A 16,454-nucleotide genomic window follows, 5' to 3' on the forward strand; every position below is an offset into this window, starting at 1 on the left:
GGCAAATTGTGTACAATATATTATTCCTGGTGTATAAATTCGTTATTTCTAGGAAAAACAGGACTTCATAAGAATTATTTACACTGTGAAGGGATGGGAGCAATTCTTTTACCAGTACCACGTTTCTGAATGTCTTATGTGTGGATGGCTGGAATTTCATTATCATTTATATTTTTTGGTCACCTAATCGTCGAAAAAACATCTGTAATGTCCCCATTCCATAGCAATCTAAGCGCGGCTACCCTCTTGAGGTCGGGGTAGCTATTATAAGCATACAAGAAATGGCATCATGTTCCTTCTCTCGAACCCAAGTCTGTGCTTGTTCTACAGAATGTGATATCTGAAACTGTAAGATCACGCACAATTTTCAGAACAAATTTTGATCCTATATATTAATTTCCGCATCAACTACCATGCCAAATGTGACAAAGATGTAATTTACCGAATTGTGGTAGAACTATGAAAAATGATGAAGATTTATTTTCGAACCAGGTTGAGTAATATGGCTGATGGGAGCTGATGCAGGGGGCTGTTGCTACCTTGGACGATACATTCGTCGGTGGCAAGGCACCGAACCCTTTGCGATGCAATGTATACTCAACCAAAAATATATTTTGTTTCAAGTGCGTATGAAGAGTTTGAAATGGCTGTAGCAATGTCTTGTTGCATACCAGAAAGGTCTACGACAAGAAAAATTTAGCAAAATTAATCTGTAGAACGTAGCAAACAAAACCAATTTCATTCCCCTGTACACTTTTCCGTGCAGTGGTATAAATCGGTACGCTGGGACTAGAGAGGGGACCGTACAGTCAGATATACTGATTGAACATAAACAAATTCAGTGATGTGAAGACAATCTGCCGTATTTATTACCAACGGGAAAAGTTCTTTTTAACCATTCAGCCTGTTAGAATATCTTTAAAACTGCAATCGAAAGTTATCCTGATAAGTTACAGTTTAGCCGGATCAACGGCCTGCAGCGCCTGTTCAAACTAAAAACTTATGCAACAATATTTCTGTCAATCCAAATCTTGACAGACTATGCACAAACACCTATACCTCTCCAGAATTCAATATCGCTTGTCTACTGCACGCCTGAATGGAAAACCGCCTCTCTAAACGTCACACAAAATCACGTCACACTATATAGTACTCCTATCATGTCCATAAAATAGCTAAAGCATTGAACTGACATTTGCAGGCCCTGGCTAATCCATATATTGAAATTAGCAAGGCTGCAATCAGACATATTATTTGGAGATCCATTTCTGACCACATGGAATTTCATGGAGTTTCATGTAGCTGGAGTTCCTGAGATATCAGGCGAGTAGAGCAGTTTAGCGGTGTCATATGACTAAACCAACATCACTGTTTCAAATGGAAATAGAAGTCACTGGCAATCGACAGTCTAATTAATGGAATGACAGTCCTTTGTCGATTTTATAAACTTAACATTAAAACAGACGTTGAACTTGCCAGCTATACACCTAGCGCTCTCTTTATAAAGTTTGACTCGACCGCTCAAACTGGCTACATTGGCAAGGTATTTGTTTTGCGATTAACATATTCGTCAGAGATCGGACATGTATGTTCTACAGCATTGGAAATATGCCCTTTGAGCTCTACGAAGAGCTGAATGGACATACTCACGTGATCACTGAGGCCGTTCGTCTCACATCTGCTACATTTGTCCACAATGGCTGATTCATCTGCCCGACTGGCGACGAGCGATGCTCTTGTGTTCTTCGTGAACGGCAAGAAGGTAAGTGGAACTTTATACTATGAAGGCATTATAGCTGTTGAACGAACCTCACACCTATGCAAACCAGGCATAGACGATTGGACTCACTGCTACACACGGCCAGCGATTGATGTCATTGTTTGCGCTCTCAGAATGGACAACTGGGCGGTCTGTGATGTAGGTCGGGAAGCCATATCACTGATATCAGCGGACTACAAATGGAGTCGAGGAATGAGATATTGGCGAACAGTATAGTAGTACGGATGCTTGAACAAAAATGAAACTACAGACCAATTAAATTAAATAACAAGACCCCTAAATGTCTCCTCCCTCACATCATACCGTGGTATGAAACGCATTTAGAGCGTTCGTCACTGGTTCGTATTCAATGTTCAAGGTGAAGGGTCATCTAGAGCGCACAGCTGATAATAAGTTCTCATACGCTCAAAAATGCAGCCTGTACGCTAATCAGTGTGGGCCTTTTCCCCCACTTCGTTCGTCGTCTACCATGACAATGTACTGGATGACCCGACTTCTCTGCGCTGTAGGGTTTCTCATAATACCTGTCAGGGGCGCATAATGTTATGTGAATGATATAGTTTCAATATACTTCGATATGATAAAGATAATCGATTCTCTTATATGCTGATAATACTGACACACTGCAGGTGTTTGAAAGTCCCACTGCTGCAATATTGTCTGATATCGGTCAGTAGCGAAAATCATGAAAATGCACTTTTGCGTATTCTGACACGTATTTCTTATCATAGTACACTTAAAAGAGCGGGTCGTCGGAACTGCGCTCAAAGGTCGTATTGACCTATATGACCAATGTAAACATTTGCAATGTTACAAAGTTCAACAACTTTATGCAAATATATGAATGAAAAAATAATCTCTGGACTGCGTAAAAAATTAGTTCAATTACAACTACGGGGACCACTTTGAAGTCGGGGACCACTAAGAGGTCTTAACAAACGTTGGCTATATGCTTGCCAGTTTAATGTTGTAGCTATGTTGACGTGATGTATCTAGATATTGTGCATGCAATATATTGTTTGTAAACAAGAAATAGGCGCAGTTGCGACGCCCCCCCCCCTTTGACGCAGCGCCGCACTCAGTCATCAAGAAATTACATATGTCAGATTTCGAGCGGCTGTGTCACCGTCAAATTATCAGACTCAGCTCGATGTTGTTCGACATAGCGGACACCCACGAAAAAGCATAATGTTTCAAGTTTTTCACGACATCCAAAGTCAGCAAAGTGCGCTATTGCCATTTCCTCCTTGAGAAAACCGCCCTCCGTCAATGCTTCCTTCGAAAGTATGCGAGAACGGTTGTTTTGGCTACGGCATACCAGAAAAGGATCGATTCAAAACACACATACAAATGGTTTTGCAGTTGTCATAATTATGAATGCGAGAATCACTGAATTATACACACTGTGAGCTGCTATAATTTGGCAGGTAGGTGATTGGCAGCTCTCGACCATACATGTAGCTAAAGTGAATACAATTTCATTTTACTTCATTCCCCATTTGATTGGGCAGTTTATGGCTGCCATTCCACCGTGAAGCTCGATTGGCACCAAAAAGTAAGCTGGCATACTGTGGTCGGTGTTGACCATGGTTGAAATGCACTTCATTTCGTTTTCACTTGTTTTTAGTATTCATTTTACTTTTGTCTTTATTTTTTTTTACGGTTGATTTGTAACATTTAAATAAACCACATTTTTGCTCCAAATATTTTGTTTGTTTTTAATACTTTCTTTTCTTTCTGAAAAATGTTTCGTATGTGTTTTAGATGAAGAAAGTGAGGTTTTTTGCTTCTAAAATTTTTGTGTTTTATTTGCATTCTAATTTCGAAGGTAATAGCACTAACGTATAGATATCATGAAACGTTTCTCGGATTCTAAAACAAGTTTTACTCGGAGCGATTCTCAAAAGATCCCTACTACCAGCAACGTGGGGGACATAATATGATTGCTGTATAACAGTTGTGGAAACCTCTCTTTCCAGGTAACTGACCATAATGTAGATCCAGAAATGTCACTTCTGTCTTATCTCAGAAGAAAGTGTATCCTTCATTAAAACTATGATTCGATAATAAACCACCCCGACAACGGGTATACCACGAGAATTTTATCAGTTCCTTGCACATTTGCACGAAAGATGGCGAGTGCATATGTCATGTATAGGGAGTGACCTTGTCAAAACCGACTGATATAGCCGCTACTGAGTTGGTTTATTTCTAATATATCAATATTATCATAATAGTTTATTGATATTGTGCAGTGAAACGTCTTAGAGAGCTCAGGCTCGCGCACGTTCCAACAATATATGGCATATACCAGCATTGTTATTTTTACGTCTCGACAATCAAATCGTTGTATCAATATACTGGTATGATATAATATTGCACATATCGGCTCTGTTTGTACAAATAGCCAGTTGCTGTGACTATTTTAATGAGTTTAATTTATTTATAATTGCTATATTATTTGTTATAAAAATGTTTAACAAGTCAACCCACTGTATATTCTATATGTATATATAACTCATTGCAATCTGGTATGTTCCCCATCGCTCATATTATTGTCAGCCGCAAACTCTACCCGTAATACTGATTAGTGTTGTAATGGTTTTGTCATTTAGGTCAAAATGATTGTAGCGTGGTAGGTTTGGTTCAAGTCTATTGTTTAATTCATTTCTCGTGTATATGTGACCATTTGCGTAAAAATATTTTAGTATGGTGAACGTGATACGGTGGAGTTATACAGTCTCCACTCTGACTATGGTTCCCGGGCCAGGAACTATTTATTCTCACGAAACCCAAATATTACGAGTAAAACACAAAGACATTAAGGGCAGCTTCTGTAAATGATCGAGACGTATTTTTGTATTAATTGACTTGAAATACGTGTCGACTCGTAAAAAGCTGGCATGCCTATGTCATTGAAGTTCCACTATAGTTTTATTAAAAATTTGTAAGCCGCGACTGTAACTCATATTAAAACATAAGAATGTAAGATCGATGAAGATGATTCCAAAAATGAAGCTGGAGCACAGTGCTATCAAAAACTCCTATTAGTTAAAACTGGTTTCTTCAGCGTATTAGATCAAAGTTTTCTAACTTCAGTTATTCTAATGCCAAAAATAGTATATACCTCTTGAAATTCAAGAACTCAATATCTGACAGCCTTCAATTGATTTTAAAAGGAGATATCGATAATTATTTAAGAACGCATGTCAAACAGCTATAATGGTGTAGGAAATAATACGCACGAGGCTTAATTTTCAAAGAAATGCCAATTTCCTTGACAACACTATACAGTACGTCTTCGAGGAAGCAAATACAGCTGTGGTGAAGGAGGCTGTGGTGCATGTACTGTCATGTTATCAAGACATGACAACCAACAGAAGAAGATATTGTATCCTTTAAGACATCAACTGAGATAGCTATCCTTGAACACAGTCATCCTTGTTTTTATTATAATAGTAGGCTGAGAGAAATATTTCTCTTTTGGTCGGTAGGCAACTAAAATTAGTTTATTTCACAACCAATGGGAATGACACTGTCAGATGTGAGCTCTTAGGAATAAACTTTAGGCGCTAGGTGGGCACTCAATTTTTTATTTATTTATTTATTTAACTATTTTCTCAGCGTATCAATGTACTTATTACTCTCGGCAGACGAAAGTCCCAGCGGAGGGGGAGGGGTTATAGATTGGACTCTTCCGTTCGCAGCCGTCATTTAGCTATGCTATGCCTGGGCTGATTTCATTCAAGATTGGTTACAAAGGCAAAAACTGTAATATAGGTATGATATGCACTTCAATTTCTCATTTACTCAGCTCACACATGTATACTGCACAAGGAGAACTCTACTTGTCAATGATTGCACCAAGAAGTGTTATAATACGAACAGGGATTGACAGCTCCCACAACAGTTGATCCAGCGGGGACTATGTCATTAACGATGACTTGTTATTTCCTTCATGACGCTCAAAGACACCATGCAATCAATGCTTGCTACACTCCAGTCTGTGCTGTCCATGGAATGGCTGTTACAACAGCTGAAGGGATTGGTTCAACAAGAACTAAACTACACCCAGTTCAGGTATAGTCTCTCATGGGTAGAAAAGTGAGTTTTGTCGTAATCTTTCTTGTTACATGAAAAGTTCTTCTTTCTCAAACCACTTTCCCGGTAATCATTTGTTTTATTTTTAAGGATAACCTTGTACTGATTTGTGAAAATAAAAATGAAATTTTTAATTTTTTAGGGGCCAATTTTCTCAGTTTTGGTCGAAATATCTTTTCTGAAACTGCATGTCCGATGGCTTCCAAAGTTAGTCTGTAGGTACCTATGGATACTACTTTCGTCAAGTGATGATGAACTGTGGATCAGTAAAAATTGCGCCAGTTTTCTTCTTTATCGTTTAAATATTATTTTAATTACCACTGCTCATCCGACAGCTTATTAAGTTTGTGTGTAATTTTCTCCTGCTGACATTATTCTGCCCTTTCAAGTGATGGTGAAATTTGCATGTGTGAAGTTGAACTTATTTCTTATTTTTGATCGTAAAGCTGTTTCCGATGTGGCAATATTTCATTTAAGTGCAATGGTCGATGTTTTCTCTTGAATAGTGTCTTAATATTACATGCCTAATATTACATATTACATTATTAAATGCTTCCTGTTGTTAAAATCAGGAACGACTGGCAAAGGCTCATGGATTACAATGTGGATTCTGTACACCGGGAATGGTAATGTCCATGTACACATTACTGAGGAACAACCCACAGCCAAACAGCGCTGACATTGAAGAATCTCTCGTTGGAAACCTGTGTAGATGCACTGGATATCGACCGATAATAGAAGGCTTTAACACGTTTTCACAGGTACGTGAACCGAATTATCTGGGATTGTGTCTTATTACATATGAGAGTAAATATTGAAATTAAAAGTAAAAGTATGCACAAAAATAAATTTCAACAACTTTGAGGCATACTAGTAACGTTAAGCGTTTTAGAAATTCATTGACTTTTTGTGAAAGTTATTGTGATGTAACTCATCATTTTGACTGTGTTTGTTCTTTTTTGTTTCCTTCTGTCTACATCTGTGAACAATTTTATGCACAGCACGTATCACATTCTTAGGGCAATGCCATGACTGAAATGCTTTTGTATCTATTGAGGCTGGTAATAAGAATCATTTTAAGAGTCATTGTCCAAAGTAACATACTGAAGTACGTAGATATATTGCTATTATACTAAATTATGTACTATGTACTACTGAAATTATGGCATTTTGTCATGGTCAAGGTCATTATGGGGGAATGAGTGAAAAAGAGCTGAAAAACTGGTGGGAATAAGAGTGAAAGTTACATGAAACTGTTGGTCAGCCATGCTGGTCGATATTCAATTTGCGATTTACGATTTGCCACAAAAATTATTCTGTAATCGTCGATAGATGATGGCAACTCTTTGTTCTTATTTGTATTTTCGTACTAAATATTTTCAGAATGGTTGCTGTGGAAACCCTGCAGCCTGTCAAGGTCTAGGAGACGATGACAGCGATGTAAGTGAGAAAAATAACTGTTGATATTAGTATAATTCTACACATGGAATGATAAAAGTAACTTTTAGCCGCTTCAGTTCGTCCCACCAACATTTTCAAAATGCCCTCATCCTACAATTTTTTCGAGTTATTCTTTGATCACTCAAGTACTGATCGAGGAAGTAGACCTCCTGGTCCTCGGGGCCACGAAGGCTGGTCTTAACTTTTGCAATATGGAGGTTGTGCACAGGTATTTCAAATCAGTAACGATTAGTCGTGTAGTAGTTATCAGAATACTCCAGACACACACTTGTGAGATTCGCTTTACTGATTGCAAATGCTTATGTTCATTATTTTATGCCGGGAAAATTAGTAAAGGCCATAGCTTGTTTATATGACGTGCTATGTTTGCTATCCCGCTTTGGCTTCATAGCATGGTACAGTAATAAATACATGAAAAAATCAGGATGTGACATAGTTGTTGTCTTTGAAGGATTCATGTAGATTATTTTGCTAACTCGAAAGACACACTTTATATGGTGAAGTTGCAACCTAAATTACTTTACCTCTAATTTTTGCATCAGCTATTTTCACACTTTATTTGATTTTCATCTTTGCTTGCAGATGGTGTCTGGCCTCTTCACACCAAGTGACTTTGCACCTTATGATCCAACACAGGAACCCATATTCCCTTCTGAATTACAGGTACTATTCCCATAGAATACTGCGACATGGACGTGCCACGCCTTCAATTGTTGATGGAGTGCGGAAGGCGTAGTGGTACTGTTCTGCTGGGGTGAAATGATAAGGCAAATGGTTTTTATCTATGGTTATGATATCAGAGCGAATAATACATAATCTTCGGGAACGTTGTTCTTTGAGGAGAAAATTATGCAAATGAATCCTGCCGAGCGCCCCTGTCCGTTATCCTGCCAAGTCGGTCAAAACCGGCCCCTTTTTCCGTGTCTACAGAAGATAGGCTCTCCTGCACGCTTTCCTGCCAGGCATTTGGCGGGAAAATACCGCATTTTCGGGGTACGATTACCGACCATATACGTGTTAGACTTCAAAAATTTTTGCATGCCCGTATAGAGGGGCAACCACTGATGACGTTGTGTCCAGAAAATGACGAGGTCACGGGCGTTGTTTGCCCCGGGGGACGTGCACTTTTATGCCCTTTTCTAGCTTACTTTTGCGGAAGTAAAGCTCGTTCGCCGGCACGCACGGCCACACCGGGGAAACATCACCTCTCTCGTGGGTAGTAGAAGACCCAGGGGTTAGTGCTATGGGTGCGGCAGCACCCTCAAACCTGTCCTGTTTCCCCTGGGTCGTGTCACTTGGCCACGTACTTTGAACGACTTGGAAGAGTCGCACAGTGCAGTCTGCTTTGACGTAGTGTCAACGACATAGCTCCGCCATTGAAGGAAGGCGTGTACGTAGTTTGGCCATAGGGGGTCCAATCTCCGATGATGACGATGATGATGATTAAATATTTAAAAATGAAGATAAATAAACATATATTTGGACTCAGTAAATTTGTTGTTATTGTTGTTGTTATTGTTGTTGTCGTTGTTGATACTATTTGCAGAAAAGAACAAAGTATGCGCTGCAAATTTCAACACAGCCTAACTATACATGTGCGTCGCAAATTCAATACAGCCTAACTATACATGTGCGTTGCAAATTCAATAGGCCTACAGCCTAACTATACATGTGCGTTGCTGCCTAACTATACATGTGCGTTGCAAATTCAATACAGCCTAACTATACATGTGCGTTGCTGCCTAACTATACATGTGCGTTGCAAATTCAATACAGCCTAACATTACCCAAGGGGTGTCACTTCATTGCCACACACTTTTTTCGATCGCCAAAAATGCACCTAGCATGCATCGAAATCGGTAAAATTCGACGTAGGGTCAAAGCACATTAGTCCTTCTCAATAATACTCCAACATTTTTACCTCTTACCGATGAAAAGTCGAGAAATCAGCAAGTTTTTCAGCGTATCTGGACGTCTCTTACATTTCAGATTTAAAAGGCGAGGCAGTGTATTGAGTCACGTGGGCGCTTTTCAAATCGAACCAATAGCAGAGCTCGCCAAAATGCACCCAGCAAGCATCGAGAGCGGTAAAATTCGATGTAGGGTCAGAGCCCGTACTGAACGAATGGGCCCAGCGTGAAAACCCGGCAGTAACGTAAGTTTCTCACGTCTTTGGAAGACTATGGGTGACACTGTCTGCGTGCGTCTGCATACGAAATTCTGGTAACTTTAACAGTTCCAGTTCACCCGCAGCAAGAGATCGTTCTTTCCAAAGATGTGAGAAACTTACGTTGCCTCCGGGTTTTCACGCTGGTCCATTCAGCTCTGCTATTGGTTCGATTTGAAAAGCGCCCACGTGACTCAATACACCGCCTTGCCTTTTAAATCTGAAATGTAAGAGACGTCCAGATACGCTGAAAAACTTGCTGATTTCTCGACTTTTCATCGGTAAGAGGTAAAAATGTTGGAGTATTATTGAGAAGGACTAATGTGCTTTGACCCTACGTCGAATTTTACCGATTTCGATGCATGCTAGGTGCATTTTTGGCGATCGAAAAAAAGTGTGTGGCAATGAAGTGACACCCCTTGGGTAATGTTAGGCTGTATGAATTTGCAACGCACATGTATAGTTAGGCAGCAACGCACATGTATAGTTAGGCTGTATTGAATTTGCAACGCACATGTATAGTTAGGCAGCAACGCACATGTATAGTTAGGCTGTAGGCCTATTGAATTTGCAACGCACATGTATAGTTAGGCTGTATGAATTTGCGACGCACATGTATAGTTAGGCTGTGTTGAAATTTGCAGCGCATACTTTGTTCTTTTCTGCAAATAGTATCAACAACGACAACAACAATAACAACAACAATAACAACAAATTTACTGAGTCCAAATATATGTTTATTTATCTTCATTTTTAAATATTTAATCATCATCATCGTCATCATCGGAGATTGGACCCCCTATGGTTTGGCCAGTTCAGTGCACACTTAGCTCGTTAGTGTTACCGTTTCCTAACAGGTTAGTTGTGCAGTTGTTACTAAGGTGCAGTTTTGTACCACCTTAGCTCTGGACAGTACAACTGCTCTATGCACTAACCCAAACGACAGATGGTTGGTACAACGTCTACGTCGCACGAGCACAGCCTCCGTTGGGCTGTGCCCCTCCCACGTGATACAACGCACGTTCATCCATTACTATAGCGTCCTTACGGATCTGCCAAAACGAAAGTGGGGGTAAAAACAAAACAAACGAAAATATGCGATCATAGATAGTATTTTATTCGGGAATAATTTACATTATGCCGAACAATAAATCTCGGAGTCTGTCTCGACGTCCGAGTGCATGGTCCGTGTTTCAAAAATTACAATCGGGGTGGCAGATCCGTGTTTCAAAAATTATAATAGGGGGAATTGTACAAAATAATCCGTCTAAACAAAACAAACGAAAATATGCGATCCATAGATAGTATTTTATTCGGGAATATTTACATTATGCCGAATAATAAATCTCAGAGTCTGTCTCGACGTCCGAGTGCATGGTCCGTGTTACAAAGATTACAATCGGGGGATTGTACAAAATAATATGTGTTTCAATTTACAATCAGCGGGATCGTAAAGCACAAACAAACGGCACAACCGTGCTCAAAATGTGATCATGGTCCGTGTTAAGAATACAGTCAAGCCACTGTTAGGCGAAGCTGTCCCCTGTCCGTTATTTACGTCGGGTTCTCTTGCTGATGGGTGTCGTCGGGGCTGTGTGAGTAGAGGTCTGCACGCCAACGCTCCTCTTACCTCGTAGCATCATGCGATGATGAAAAGCCGCAAAACACTCGCCCTCGTGAAGATGAACCCCGCACAGACTACATCCTTTGGACGTCTCAGACAGTCGTCCGCTCGCAGTGGTCTTACCCTCTCTGCTGCATACCTTACAGCATTTCTGCCGCCCCTCCAAACGGCTGACAACGTGCATCGGCTGATTTTGTGGATTTATGTACGAGGCAAGAGAAACGGTGGCCTCGACCTCTCTCACACTGGGCTGCGATCGCCCACAATAACCGCCAATGAGTTGTTTCCCGACACGCAGATGAAACATCTTATGGGTCAGCTTACTATCAGGGTGTACATGCTTGAAGCATATATATGCATTTACCAGGGCAACATCAATCAGGTAACATGCCAGATATGTCCACCATCTGTGGTTCTTGCGCCCAGTGTGAAAGTACTTGCGCTTCTGGTTGGCTCGGTCGACGCCTCTCATGTACCGGCGATAATTATAAAGCGACAGAGGCACTTGTCGCCGCTCGTCTCCCTCCCCCACTGGCACGCACTCCAAGGGTGGATAGACCGTATTCAAGATCAGCACCTGAGCGTTACTATCCTGATAAGCAGTGATGTTAAGACGAGAGTCCGTTCTGGTCGTGGCTTTCATATCCCCAACAGACAGAGGAAGGCGCTTCCTCTTACCGGCGGAATTAATTGAGGGGGCATGGTGCGACGATTACGGCGGTTAAAACTCCCGACCATGTAGATCCCGGTCTCCATCAGCTCTCTAGCAGTAACGACCGTGCTAACAGGCTATCACAGAATAGGCTGTGATTATATCCACAGAATGGCTGGACCAGCTCCATCGTAATTCTTTTCACCACACCTCGCTCCTGCCGTCTCCCATCAGTCCGATCCCGAAATTTCACACCTAGGTATGGTGCAAAGTTAGCGATGTATGCAGTGGTGGAGTCGCACAGCTGCCATATCTTGAAACCGTCTCGATCAGGCTTATGCGGTAATCTCTGCTTAAATTTAGAACGGCCCTTAAATCGCACCATGCCCTCGTCGATGGAGATCTCTCTACCCATCTTATAATTATTTACGCACCTGTCAACTATGGGCTCCATCCATGGATTGATTTTATAAAGGGGATCCTCCTGACACCGACGTCGGCGGCGTGCCTCATCAGGATCACGACGTGGATCGTTCTCTGGGTCTGCCAGATGAAAGTATCGCATAAGCTGCTGAAAGCGACTGCGGGTAATCACAGTAGAAATACCTGGTTTCTCAGAAAGGGATCGCTAGACCAATAATCCTCCACTGATGATTTACGGTCGATACCCATACAGACTAAGACGCCAATGAACGCCTGCACCTCTCGGTAGTCAGCGTTACGCCAGTATTTATCTATTTCCTAGCGATATATCGCTGGTGGAATTTGGCGTATTTATTAGTCTCGTCCTTGGCCAATCTGATCAGTGTAGCTGGAATAAACTTAAAAAAGTAATCGAGCTCAGGGAGTGGCTGGGCAAGGTGAAAGTCGGTCCTCTCTCATGATCAAAATCGGTCTCCTCAAATATATTAGCATCGGTAGTCTCCGACATACGCCAGACAGGAGGGGTGTCGTCCTCCGCCAACACAGCAGCAACGTCATCATCGTCGTCAGAGCTTGCCTCACCTACATACTGCCTGTCATAAAGTCATCGTCCTCTGCCGCATCCTCGTCAACCTCCGAGTCGGACTCAGCGGTGATATCACCGTCGTCTGGGCGTCTGGGCCTGAACTCGCCCGTAGCGGCATCAAGGATCATATCTGGCTCAAAAACAGGTGGGCTATCCTGGTAACGAACCCTCCGCACTATCTTTTTCGGCGGGGACATCGCAGCACACGAAAACTATGGCAGGAGCGGGCTGGGCAGCCTCTGCTGATGACGAGGACTCAAGCTCTTTCGCACTGGGCACAGGAACCTCTCCTGACGCAGGATGAGGGCTCATGGTGCACGCAACAGGTGGTGTCTCTCCCGGAGCAGCCGGGGGAAAACCAATGGCATCAGCCGTCTCGTTACTCACTGTCTCACTAGCAGCAGCAGACGTAGTCTGTGCAGGTGAAGTATCTCCCACAAGAGCAGATGTAGTCTCTGCAGGTGAAGTAGTCTCTCCCGAGCAGCCGGGTGAGAACCACTGGCAACCGGTGACCCGTCATCATCCTCATCGGCAGAACGATCGGTCTTACGTTTACGCTTACCACTGGGTTTTTCAGCCGGAGATAGCTTCGCCTTACGGGAGCGTTTCTTGCCCGACTTCTTAGAACGTTTACTAGGGACATCACAACGATCGCTACCACTACCGCCCGGAGACTCTGCATCTTTGAGCTTCAGTCGTCTGCTCGCCTTCAGAAAACTTTTGCGGTCCGTCAAGCTCATGTCTGGAACAGTGTCGACAGACTAGCAGGTCCCTCCCTTTTAAAGCCACAGGGAAACAAAGCCTGGATATGATTGGACGCAGGGGTGTTTATATATGCATCCACCTGTTATTATAATGGACCTACGGCAATCAGTCCACCAACCGGCGCTGACATTCCTACCCGTCATGTAAATTGCCTGTCCGCACCATTTGATATGCTAATAATACTCATTTGCGATGCAAATCCCTCGAGCACTTAGCATAACATAGTCAATGTCATTAGCATCTCAACTTGACATTCCGTCCAGCTGGGTACGTGGCATGCGCACCTGCCACCCAAGGACGTTGGCCCAAGCCCATGTTTAGTACGGGTGGGAAACCCGTATCTTTAACCTCATGTTCCTTCTAAGTACGCCTGCGCAGGGCGTATTGTCATCCAAGTCGGTGACAAGCCAACCCGACAGATCGCCCATTAAGCAGTAACGGACTGGCCGTCTCGTTCTTGTACGGCAACGAACAGTGCTTCAGCGGCTTGTTTAGGTCATAACCGTCGCCTGCCGAGCGGCTTACCCACTAAGGCGGTCAAAGATGAAGGATGCCAAATTGTCAACAGCTGTCTCGGCCTCGTCCGTTGGGCAAACATGGCTCCTTCAAATAACGTGGCCAGCACGTCTACGTCATCAGCGGTGATGACGACCCGTCATTGACGCCCGAGTGCGTAAAACTCGGAATATACCGACAGGTACCTCTACCTGAGTCGGTCATACTACGGTATAAACCAAACGCAGGTCTGCCAACTCCCGTTAGACTCGGCCGTTAGCCGAACTTCACAGGGACAACATAGGCGTAACAAGTCGGTGAACAACGGTTCACGCACCTAACCGCAGCCGCCAAGTCGGTGAACAATGGTATCAAATTTTGAGGCCATGTTCGTGAATGGCAAGGCTGAGGTGGTGTGTTTCGTTGCACGGCTTGAACGTCTAGAGCCAAGTGCAGCCGACAACGTCCGACATCTGAGTGGGTAGTCTTTTCGAGAAGGTAACAAGTCGGTTAAAAGCGGTGGTTACCCTTCACAAATGTCGCTCAAGTCCGTTCGGATCAGTTCCATGTCAGGGACTAATCAAGCCGAGTCTGTCAAATCCGTCCGCACTTCCCGTCAATCAGGACCAAGTCCGTGATTTTCGTCTCGCACCATTGGCAAAATTGCACCGCCAGCTGAGGCGGTCTTAGGCGGTTGCCTTACAGATTAGCGTTGCGGCTGGTTGCCTTACAGATTAGCGTTGCCGAGACGGTCAATTTCGGCCGCAATCTATGTAGTGCCTCAGAGCCAAGTTAGCCCAAACTCCGCTAGAATACGTCACCGTGCTAACCTGCCAACTACGCTACTCGTCCCCCCCAAAAAAACCCAGTCCCCCACCGGGGTGGGGGACTGGCTGGGTAGCTTCAGCACCTTTCCCTGTCGTTGGACTCTCTGTGAACCCATTTCGAGAGCAAACGCCGTTCCTCGCCCAAAACCTGTCCTCGAACGACCCCTAGCGCGAGCAAGGGTTTGCTACACGTAGTTGCGTCGACTAGGCAGGAAAGGGGGTACCAAAAAGTAGCCCGATTTCCACCGCCTTGGCAGGATGACGGCCGTGGCTGCTCAGATTCTAGCTACACCGAATTTCAAGCGGATTTTCACCGACTTGGCAGGAAAAGGGTTTTAAATGTCTGTTTTAAGCTATACATCCCCTTTGGTGGCCTGATGTCCGTTTCGGCAGACGGAACAAACAGCACGAAACTGAGGTTTTTGATCGATATCTCCCGCAACTGACAAAGCGGCCTCACTCACATGCCAAGTTGTTCAACTGACAGTGATCTCTGTGCGTTAATGTATTGAAGATATCAATATGAGCTAATCAGTGTAAAATGTTATCAAATTCAAATTCGTGATCCACCATTTCCATGATATCAGACGTTTCCATTGCATGTTATTCAAAATATATCAAGAGATACTCATATTGCTGTACTGTGTGTTCTTGTAGCTGAACGAAGAGTATAGAACTGGAATGGTGCGATTTGCCGGCAAAGCAACAACTTGGATCAGACCAACAACGCTGAATGACCTGCTGAGGTTGAAATCAGAAATACCCGATGCAGTGTTAGTCGTTGGGAATGCAGAGGTCGGTAGGTACAGAGACAAAAATGTTCGAAGGCAACAATGTTGCAATAAAACTGGCATGTTACATTTAGGTGCTGTTGAACTGTAGTTATAGTAGGCCTGCAACACGTGATTTCTCTACATCGACTCCTTGTCAGAGCGAAACTCGCTAACCCCCCCCCCCAAGGCCTAGAACTTCTGTTAAGTGAGAAATTGAATCGCATTCGATTCGAACTGTGTACAGCTGAGCCAAAAATGACTTCACTGGCGTAGAATCTATAGGATGAATTTCAAGCATACGAGACTAATTGCCAAAACTCAAACATTTTCCAAAATGTTTAATACATCATATCATTTACCGTGACTTCATTATATGTGAACAAATGGATTTCAAACCATACCGTATCTGATTTCAAAATGACTTATGCAGGGTTAAAAAGCTTATGATATATATATATATATATATATATATATATATATATATATATATATATATATATATATATATATATATATATATATATATATATATATATATATATATATATATATATATATATATATATATATATATTCTTAGGCAGAGAAAATAATAGTATTTTCCATTTATTTTCCCCAAAACTTAAATCACGTTCAAGGACTGTACACCGAAGTTCTGTTTATACATGTTTTGATTGTGTGAAACTCTGTTAAGATCATTACTTGTTGAGTTGAAACACGCTACTTTATATCTGACGCAATTTTGAATGCACTTGTACACGGAGGACACTCGAACAGAAAAGAATTAAATTCCGTCACCA

The 16,454-nt window shown here is 42.5% G+C and overlaps 1 protein-coding gene across 1 annotated transcript in view; it reads left to right on the forward strand.

Annotated features, from left to right (window-relative positions):
* Positions 1-1,607: 1,607 nt before the first annotated feature.
* The window catches only part of LOC139151816 (xanthine dehydrogenase/oxidase-like), a 34,394-nt gene continuing 19,547 nt past the window's right edge, over positions 1,608-16,454 (forward strand). Inside the window, exons 1-8 of the mRNA XM_070724815.1 lie at positions 1,608-1,762; positions 3,760-3,817; positions 5,075-5,171; positions 5,752-5,860; positions 6,454-6,642; positions 7,265-7,321; positions 7,925-8,005; positions 15,539-15,680. Of these exons, the coding sequence (XP_070580916.1) occupies positions 1,697-1,762; positions 3,760-3,817; positions 5,075-5,171; positions 5,752-5,860; positions 6,454-6,642; positions 7,265-7,321; positions 7,925-8,005; positions 15,539-15,680 (799 nt within the window). The 5' untranslated portion in view covers positions 1,608-1,696. The remainder of the gene's footprint in view (positions 1,763-3,759; positions 3,818-5,074; positions 5,172-5,751; positions 5,861-6,453; positions 6,643-7,264; positions 7,322-7,924; positions 8,006-15,538; positions 15,681-16,454) is intronic.

The sequence above is a fragment of the Ptychodera flava genome, chromosome 15, assembly GCF_041260155.1.
Source record: "Ptychodera flava strain L36383 chromosome 15, AS_Pfla_20210202, whole genome shotgun sequence".
NCBI lineage: Eukaryota > Metazoa > Hemichordata > Enteropneusta > Ptychoderidae > Ptychodera > Ptychodera flava.